The sequence below is a fragment of the Alexandromys fortis genome, unplaced genomic scaffold (assembly GCF_014885135.2).
Source record: "Alexandromys fortis isolate MF-2015 unplaced genomic scaffold, M_Fortis_MF-2015_v1.1 scaffold_303, whole genome shotgun sequence".
In the NCBI taxonomy this organism is placed as follows: domain Eukaryota; kingdom Metazoa; phylum Chordata; class Mammalia; order Rodentia; family Cricetidae; genus Alexandromys; species Alexandromys fortis.
Window position 1 is genome coordinate 181,852 of NW_026068181.1, and position 10,630 is coordinate 192,481.

Consider the following 10,630-nt stretch of genomic DNA (forward strand, 5'->3'; position numbering starts at 1 on the left):
CTCCCCCTCCCCCCACTCCTCTCCCCCTCCCTCTCCAATCCAAAGAGCAGCCATGGTTCCCTGCCCTGTGGAAAGTCCAAGGACCTCCCCCCTCCGTCCGTGTCTAGGAAGGTGAACATCCAAACTGGCTAGGCTCCCACCAAGCCGGATCATGAAGTAGGATCAAAACCCCTTGCCATTGACCATGGCTTCTCATCAGTCCTTATTGTTCGCCATGATCAGAGAGTCCGGTTTTATCCCATGCTTTTTCAGTCACAGTCCAGCTGGCCTTGGTGAGCTCCCAATAGATCAGCCCCACTGTCTCAGTGGGTGGGTGCACCCCCCATGGTCCTGACATCCTTGCTCGTGTTCTTGCTCGTGTTCTCCCTCCATCTGCTCCTCATTGGGACCTTGGGAGCTCATGTACCCACTTGCTCAGCTGTCAACTCCACTCGCTGTGCTCTTCTCATGACCTAACACATTTGTTATGTGCATTGTGTGTCTCGGCCAGTAAGCACAGTAGATCTAGTAGCTCTTGATCTGTGTATCAATGCTGAAATCCTTTACTGACAATCAAATTATCCAAGCATGAACTCCTTTTCCACAGTCCTCCTCTAACCTACTCAAAAGAGGCATGTTCTGCCTTCCTAGAGATGTTCTTTAAAGTGTAAGATGAGGAATAAGGTCAAAATATTTATTCTCAATTCATAAGAAACAGTGTTTCTCCCAACAGTTCACTATACAAATAGAAAATGCTAAATTTCAAAAAAAAAATAGGTATGGCAAAGGCAGCTAAGTACTTGTGGTATGTCAGAAATCCTCATTTCTAGAACTTTCCTTCTCAGATCTCACAGATATTTGTTTTGTTGTGAGTGTTGCCACTGCACAGTCATTAAATGTAACCATTTACAGATGGACACACTCTCCTGCTCCTCTGTGGAAATGGAGATATGGAGTGGCTCTCCCTTCACGGACAGTTGTCTCACATTGCCAACATAAATTCCCTTTAACTTCCTTTCTAAAATGTGTAAGTCCTGTCCTGCCATTGTCTCTGTGGACTTCTTGCTTTCACCAGATCCCTCACCTTGTCTGTTGGGCCATATGACGCTGAAGGCAGTGATAACAGCTGAGCCTAGGACTCCAGTCACAGCCAGGTGGGACAAGAGGTAAGTAGCATGTCCCCTCATCATTTGGTTCTTCATGTAAACACTGCAGGGTAGAGTTCACCACATGGTAAGCACTGCCCTGGAATCCAGGGGTCATAGTCTATTTGGTTGAAAAAAAAAGAAGAGTTAAAGAATCATTAGTCTTAAATGCATGTATAGGAAGGACAAATGTACTCATAGACATGTAAGTGTTACTAGTAGTATATAAATAATTCATGCAACATAAAGTTATTTAAACACGCATTGCTCTTAACCTTCCTGCCAAGGATCAGTCGTGAAGTAAATATATATATGGTTATATAATCATAATTTTAATATATTTGTGTTTATATGCATGCTTTTATTCTTTTATAGAATTATATTTTATATAGTATATAAAAACCACTAATTACTGATAAGTAATGTGCATTTTATAAACTATAAGGAAGTTTATAAAACATACATTATTTGTACATGTTTGTGCTTATGCTAATACAATATACCCTATCTAACTATAGTATACTGAAGAGATACATATATTCATTCTATTTCAGAAGCATTACATAAAAGGTGTGCTGAGAACTCACCTAACTCTACACAGAGAAGCCAGAGGTGTCAGTAAGAGAGAATATTTGTACTAAGGCTTAAACATCAGCAAGTTGAAAAAAACAGGGCTGTTGTTTACCAAGAAAGCAAGAAATATAAAAAGCAAATACTGCATGGGGCATCAAGAAATAGTAACACGGGTGCGCTGAGAGGAGTAAATAAAGGAGGGGTTTGGAAAGGTCAACGCAGATGGTCTTGAACTCAGTAGTAAATGTAGTAAGTATAATTGACACACATTAACAAGCAGCTCAAAAAGAGACAGTGGCTTAGGCTGGCTGCATAACAGAGCTATCTGGATTAGAGACAAATATTTACAGGCATCTTTATAATAATAACAAATAATAAATGAGGAGATACTATGTCCAAGGTCAGGAACTTGAGTAACAGGAACATTTTGAATAACAGAAGAAAGAGTCCGAAGGGAACTGTTATAAGAATCAGGAAGCTACGGGCGGTGGTGGCGCACGCCTTTAATCCCAGCACTCGGGAGGCAGAGGCAGGAGGATCTCTGTGAGTTCGAGACCAGCCTGGTCTACAAGAGCTAGTTCCAGGACAGGCTCCAAAACCACAGAGAAACCCTGTNCCAGCCTGGTCTACAAGAGCTAGTTCCAGGACAGGCTCCAAAACCACAGAGAAACCCTGTCTCGGAAAAAAAAAAAAAAAAAAAAAAAAAAAAAAAAAAAAAAAAAGAATCAGGAAGGAACCAGCCAATATGCTATCAAAACATCTGAGAGGGGAACTTTAAAGGTAAGGCATGATCAGAAGTACATATAACTGCTGCAACTAAATCAGACATTCTAAAGACGTGCTAAACATAGGCCCCTACGAATGTGTTTAAAGGGCATTTCTCTGACTAAGTGGATTATTAAAAATTAATAGGTTGCGAGTTATTTATTTGAGTAGAGAACTGCTAAAGAAATGGAAGGATAAATGAGCAAAATATTCTCACTCCCTGGCTAAAATGGTGTGGGTTCATCTTGGTCTTTTATGTCATTTGTCTGTTTGTAAATATGATTTTTTATTTGGGTTTTGAGACAAGATTTTTATGTGCAGTCTTGACTGTCCAGGAACTTGCTCTGTAGACCAGACTGGCCTTGAACTCAGAGGTCCAGCTGTCTCTGCTTCCTGAGTGCTAGTGACTAGGTGGTCTCCACCATGGCCCAGCTTTCTTTGGTTTTTGTTTGTGTTTTATTCTCTCGCTCTCCTCCCATGACCTTTCCTGCACTACCTTATACTTTGTTCCCATTTCCTCCTCATTTCATTCTCCAGTCACCGTGTCAGGCACATCCCTGAAGACTTTAGAACATGCTGGCCATTCTTATTCTCCCAATCCTCTAGACATAATTCTTAGTAATCTAACTGTTGCATCTATGTTCTCAATATCTCATCAAGAATTGTATAATGTACCTAAAATCAATGATCAATCCTAACTCATAACCTAGAAAACATGTTCCTTTTTCATTATCCCTCCTCCTCTTATGTTTTAACTGGATTTCTAACCTATATTTTCCACAACACATCATCATAGTAACAGTGTGAATTTGAGTGGGTGAGAGTCAGAAAGAATCTTGGTGGAGGTGAGGCAGGGGAAACCATAATCATAATATACTGCCAGCATTACAAATATAAAAAACAATAATTTGAGTTATGTCCATAAGGTAAACAAAATAAAAATGTTGTTCAAAAAGACAAATTTTTACCTTGCTTTTGAGCTGTGAAACATCAAATTATAAATGTTCTGCAAACTACTACATACAAATCTGGAAATGAAAAGAGAACCATAGAGTCACAAACCTAATTCTTATCAGAATAAAGATAGAAAATGAAATCATGAGAGTAAATTTTATTGCCTGAGGAGAAATATTAGAGAATTGCAAAATATACCTAAGAATGGAAATAGACATATTTAAAGGATAGAGATGATTAAAAAAACAAAACAAAACAAAACAGTAGAAAAGACCAGAAAGTAATGTCTTCACTCTGGAGGCAGAGACAGTCAGATCTCTGAATCTGAGGTCAACCCGGTCTACAGAGTGAATTACAGAACAGCAAGGACTACACAGATAAAGCCTGTCTCAAAAACAAGATGGAGAGAGAGGGATGGAGAGGGATAATGTAAATACAGGGGAGAAGCCTAGTGACGTTTATTTTATCAAAGAAATTTCGAATACTGTGATGTGAATGGCTAAAGCATAGAACTGATGCGCAGAGTTGAGGATGATAAATGAGAGATGATAAACGTTCCTCGCAGAGTGTTTGTGAGACTGCAGAACTAATGAATAATCAGAGATATCCATTTATTTTCAGCTCCATCCTTGAGGAATATCACGCAATATCTTCTTAATTCATGGTTCTATCCAATATAACTCACTTCAGCCCCATGTTCTACCTTAGGAGCTTTCCTGGTTTGGAAGCCTTTAAACACTGGATTTTCATCCCCTTTTTCTTGATGTACCTGGTGGCCATCTCAGGCAATTTTCTCATTCTGATGATTATCAAGAGAAGCCCTCGTCTACACACACCCATGTACCATCTGCTCTCCTTGCTGGCGATCACTGACCTGGGGCTGTCAGTGTCTACCTTGCCCACCACTGTGGGTATATTTTGGTTCAATTACCATTACATTTATTTTGGAGCTTGCCAAATCCAGATGTTCTGCATCCACTCTTTTTCTTTCATGGAATCTGCAGTGCTCCTTGCCATGTCCTTTGATCGATTTGTGGCCATCTGTCATCCCCTGAGGTACTCGGTCATCATCACTGGTAAGAGAGTGATCAGGGCAGGCCTATGCGTTATTCTCAGGGGACCTGTAGCCCTTATCCCAATTGTTCTCCTCCTGAAGGCTTTTCCCTATTGTGAACCTCTTGTCCTCTCCCACTCATTTTGTCTACACCAGGAAGTGATACACCTGGCATGTGTAGACACCACCTTCAACAACCTGTATGGACTGTCACTGGTAGTGTTTACCGTGATGACGGACCTGGTGCTCATTGCACTGTCCTATGGCTTCATCCTGCACACCGTGGCAGGACTGGCATCCCAAGCGGAGCAGATCCGAGCCTTCCAAACATGTACTTCACATCTCTGTGCTGTGCTTGTCTTCTTTGTGCCCATGGCAGGGCTGTCCCTGGTGCACCGCTTTGGGAAACATGCACCACCTGCTGTGCACCTCCTCATGGCCAATATCTACCTCTTTGTGCCACCCATGCTCAACCCAGTCATATACAGTATTAAGACCAGGGAGATCCGAAGGGCAATCACCAAGCTCATAGGCTTTAAGAAGGACAATTCTGAGCCCTGGGTATAAATGTGTCACTGGATACCCTTACTCTAAAAACCAAAACCCTATCACATTAAGTACTGTTTGTTAGAACATCAGGTATCATGATAGCATCAACCTCTCAATCACAAATAAAGTTTAGCGTGTTTCTTTTTTTTTTTTTTTTCAAATTTTGTCTTGAGAACACAGATCTTCTGTGGAGACACAGATCTGGCTTAGAGTGCAGGCTCCTCCTGGGACAGATGAGATAAAGTTGGGAAACGGTTGCTTGGCAAACCAAGTATAGATGAAAGCAAACTTTCTCTGCCCATTTCTCAAACGTTCTGTCAGAATCTGTACCCTGGATAAGGAAGTGGCCTTTGAGCTCAGTTCTTCACGCTCTACCAGTTACAAAGGAGTGCTTTGTTTCTGTATACTTTATGTCTTGTTTCTATGTACTTCTTTTCATGTTTATTACTGTTATTAATTGAGGTATTGTTTCTTGAAAAGTGAGGCAAGAGTTTCTCATGATCATGCACGTGAGTAAAGGGGTTTCAGAGAGGAGGTAATGCTTTTTAGTCTGTATAAAAAGCCATACAAAATAGAGCTTGTTATGCAGTTGTTCATACTCTGCGCCCTGTGTCCTGATTTGCGTGAGACCCTTACCCAGGGACCCCAACACACTAGACGTTGACAATCTTCTTTTCTTAAATTATGATGCCTCCTCCTACATTTGAGATTGACAGTTTGAATAGTATCAGAAGTTACACAGCAAAGCAAACACTAAAATGAAAATTCAGCTAATACGAAAGTAAGAGGAAACAACAAATGCAGCATCCGCAGTAGATCCCAGCAATGAACAGTAAATACAGCATTCACAGTAGATCCCAGCAATGAACAACAAATGCAGCATCTGCAGTAGATCCCGGCAATGAACAAATTTGAATTGTTGTAAACACTGAGGAAATATATCTTTTCCATGCCCCTTGGGACTGTTTCCATCTTTTCTACTAGACCAAAGTCCTCTTCTTCTCTATTCTTGTCAAACCCTACTATAGGATACTGAAGTTGTGTCAATTCATCAAAATCTGACATACTTCCCCTAAAACAGTTAAGGTGAAATCCCTCAAGTCATCCTTAAGTGTACAATCTATCATGTAGGAGCAGACTGTGACATTCCTCCTGATTCTGCTCATCTCTGATTTCATCTTGCTTGGATTTTTAATCTTTGAATCCTGCAACTTGCTTCAATATTAAACTGATGTCACTGCACGTCTGTATGCTGTGGTTCCGAGGTGCTGCACAGTGATGCTACAACACATTTGGGTCACAATTCCATTGCTCACAGGATGCCAGCTCAAAGTCAATTAGCTTCTGTCCCTACAACAGCCAATCACAATCCATGTTCAGTCTCATCTTTAAGGTTACTTCCTAAGGCAGGCTTGTTTTCTAAACACGGAGTGGACAACACAGTTGACTTCCATCATTAAGTAGCACATGGTTTGTATGTTTGTGGGTACATCCACTAGGATATAAGACTAATTAAACTCCTTTCAGATATTATGTATGCCTCTATTATTAATAAATCTATGTACTGTTAATTCAATGACTGATATATAATATATTTTCAATAACAAGTATCGATGATAACAAAGGAGACACAGTCGCCAAAGAAAACAGAAACGTCTCAATTAGATTCTGGGTGTTATTGTTGTGTATTTGCATGTAGATATGTTGTGTTTTCTGTTCATATGTGTATGCATGGGTGTATTATACGTATGTGTATATACCTATGCAAATACATATTTGCATGATAATCCCAATTGTTTAGATTCCATGAAGTCTGTTTCTACAGCTTTCAAGGGAGATACTCCTTACACATAACTTTATTCTGAACTTAGTGCAAGACTGTTCACAAACCTAGCTCTGAAACCTAGACTGGTCTTTAACAGATATACTGAACAACTTGTAAATGACTACAAAAGGCTAGTTATGTGTTGGGGAGCAGCCTCGACACAAATGCCACTTGCCGGGATGGAGGCATGGCATTGGAAATATAGTAAAGAGTACAAAGACATGAAAATAATAAAACAGAAAACATAAACAGTACAGGAAGGGAGTTCCAGTGAATACTGAAATGGCTCACATTTAATTTCCAATTTCTTAAAATACCCTAAATATCCAAAAGGTAGGAGTAAGATTAAAAAAAAAAACTGCATGAACATGATACAAGGAAATGAACAGGCTAGTTGAAGGTGGTAGGCTACATCCACAGTTAAACATTCTGTTGCTAGAACAGAACAGGTCACACCCACACCCTTGACCAAAACATTCTGTAGGTAAACCACTCCCTCAGTGGAATCCAATGTTATCTTCTTAAGGAAACCTTAGTGGGATCCTAAGACTTTTGTTTGAGGTAGAAACATACCTACTTCACTATTCCTGAAATATAAGATTTGGCTAAGAGCCACACTTGTTGACAATGACCTTGACAGAGCAGAACTCTCAAATCTAGCTGAAATGTTTGTTTGATGTAGAAACACAATAACCTTCAAGGAATAGAGGTGAGTCCAACTCTCTGCACTTTGGTCAAGGTGGAAATAGGCTCACATTTTTGGGCCTCCACAGTTATGTTATTCATAACAACAAAAACCATATAAATATCCAAGTCAAACATTGCAAACAACATGAGATAATTCATTTAATAAAATGTTGATTATTAAAATAATATTCAATACTTAGAAAACTATTCTCCACAGAATAATGTAAAAGTCAAGCAAGGGAGCAAATATTGGAAACCACAGCAATCAGGCTCATAAGTTCAACACCCACCTTGGCCACAGATCCAGACTCTCTCTGAAGAAAAAAGATGAATAAATCAAAAAAGATAAAACTATTATGAACAGAAAATTCAGATGACCCAGGTTTTCAGAATGTTTATACCCATTAGGAAAAGCACTGTTGCATATAATCTTATTTATGTGTTTCGTTATTTTCACATAATCCAAATTTACCACAATCACAACTTTGGCTGCTTTGCCTAAAATATGTAGTAGAAGGTCCTATCTGACTGTGTAATGATAACAATGCAATGATGGTGTGGATCAGCACTTACTAAGCATTAACAGGGTAGTGAGTGCTAAGTGCATTTTATTTTCAATGTCACATGAGAATGAGGCTGACATTTTTCTCAAATTAGAAACTGAAATTTAGAGAAAGAGAAGGGGGGAGCATGCTTTTCTTTTTTGCATTTATTTATTTGTTTACTGAGTTTTGAGGCAGGATCTCACGTAGCCTCAACTAGTCTCAAACTTGCCTGTGGAGCCCAGGATTGCCTTAACTCCTGATTCTTCTAATTCTGTGTCTCCAATGCTGGCTTGGATTCCAGACATATAACACTATGTCCAGCTCCCTTAAGAAATTTTCCAAGATTTCAGAATTGGGGTGCAGTAAAACTTGACTGCTTTTCTTAAGCCATTTCAAATAAGATCAATTGTTTCAAGATCTGCTGTGTCTTAGTAAAAGAAGTTCCAACTATTAGCCCCTTAATCTTGATGCACCTTTGACATACTATATTATGAATTTTCCAGTTTTGTATAGGAAGTTGGAGAAAGAACAACAAATAGATAGAGAGAGAGAGAGAGAGAGAGAGAGAGAGAGAGAGAGAGAGAGAGAGAGAGAGAGAGAGAGTTTTATAATAGACTGAATTTAGGCCAATATTAGATCCCTAAAAAATTGAATTTATAGTACAAATATTTCCCACATAGTATCTTTTATTTTAGTATCTTTTATTTGGAGACTGACCTATGTCCCAGACTGGCCTGGAACTCATGGTCTTCTTCTTTCATCTTTCTGAGAGTTGGCGTTCACATGTATGCACTACTGAGGCTAGAAGCTATTTTAAACATTTACTATGATTTAAACTAGACAATAACCTTGTAAGATAGGGGCTGCTTAACAATTATTTTTATAAAGAAATCAGCTGGATCCCAGAACAAAATAACTTTCCCAGTAATATCTGAATATGACATTTCTCTACATGATTGCAGCGTTTGTTCTTTTAACCATATCACGGTACTTAAAAAGACAAGCAAACACAATTTGTTGTAAGCACATTTATTCTTGCAAATGATTATCTGTTTGAAGTGGCTTTGACCATTCCCCATCTTACTTAATAATATTTGGAGTCTAGAAGCTTTTGAAAGCAATACTGTATTGTTAAAATATAATTGTTCGAGCAGCTGATAATCGAATAATTTTATGTATTTCTTTGTGATGACTAAAGGCCTCTGCATGTTTCCTTCATCATCCATCATGTCGGCTCTGGACAGGGAGCAATCATTTTTGAAGAGGCTCCACTAAATACTTGTATCCCTGTATAGCCTTCTTTTGATAATCAGTGAGAGTAATTCGTTCTCACAGCAATCTCTTACAAAACATGCTTGTTTTCTCAAAGACAGAATATCTATCTTAATGATTTTTGTGTCCAAATATCTGAGCATCCCTAAAACCCCTAGGTATTTGATAAGTGCATGAGTAACTACATGGTCACCCAGAGGACTTCAAAGGAAACTTTGGCGAAAGGCAGGGGAGGGGGGAAGCTGAAGGTCAGCCAATGTATTTTCTGAACAAGATGTGCTAGAAAAGACTAAAGGAACACCTGGCTCACTGAAACATCCCTTGTGATACTTCCAGGCCACCACATTTCCACTGAAGATAACTGATGCACCCACACTAAGTTTTGGGAGATTTCAGATCCTTCATGTTGTTCTGTGTTTGCAAGATCTGCATCAATCTAAAGAAAATTCTCAGGAATGCCCAAGACCCAAAGAAGAAACAAGGGACCCTTATAGATGCCAATACAGTCCACAGTTCATCATCCTGCATCAGGCAGAGGAGACTGGTATAGGAAAGGGAAAAGCCAAAGAGCCTGCAAAGAAGTTGTACAAAAAGGAAATCATGAGTTGTTGAAGATCCTTTGGGTTATGGTAGAGAGAGCCAACCCAGTGTTATCTCTTATCCAGCAGAACCATTTGCAGAATTGTGGAATAGGGCATATCCCAGAAGGATGGCCAATCTGTGATCTAAGTCACAGTTCTATATTTTCTTCTTACTGTTTAAGGAAGAGAAACCTAGACTTGTCATAAGGCTGTGCTTTATAGTGAAATGGTTAGGGGTTTTGCAGACAAGGGATTGCAATATCCATAACTGTGCCCCTAACAAACACAGCTTCTAACATTTTAGATCAAGTCTTTTCAAAATTCAATAAACCACATCATTTTCCTGTAAAGGAGGGCAGATATAGGTTAAAATCATCCATCAGAGAAAGAAGCCATGTAAATAGCTTGTCCAAAAATCATTCTTAAGAGTGCCAGGCTCAAATATATGCCCACTCTCCACTGTCAGACTATGCACTGACTTTTGCCCACCAGCATACTGTAGACATGAATAGCCATGCACAGAATATGAGAAAAATATCATGAAATAATTTTAAAAGAGAATTTAAAATTGGAAACTGCACTCAGTAATCTTTATCTATTGAGTATATGACTCTAGCTCATACAGCCTAAAGCCACATGTGAATGACTTGCTAATCTGCAAAATTTATACAGCTGTTTCAACTTTTCAGATGATGAAATTG

At 39.1% G+C, this 10,630-nt stretch overlaps 1 protein-coding gene across 1 annotated transcript; it reads left to right on the forward strand.

Annotated features, from left to right (window-relative positions):
* The first annotated feature begins 4,050 nt into the window (after positions 1–4,050).
* On the forward strand, positions 4,051–5,037 carry LOC126492619 (olfactory receptor 51M1-like). The gene has a single exon (XM_050129150.1). The coding sequence runs from the start codon at positions 4,078–4,080 to the stop codon at positions 5,035–5,037; it is 960 nt and encodes a 319-aa protein (XP_049985107.1). The 5' UTR covers positions 4,051–4,077.
* Positions 5,038–10,630: the final 5,593 nt, after the last annotated feature.

Excerpts from the sequence above, each read along its gene's own strand:
- LOC126492619 (XM_050129150.1), top strand. The coding sequence starts at position 4,078 with ATGGTTCTATCCAATATAACTCACTTCAGCCCCATGTTCTACCTTAGG.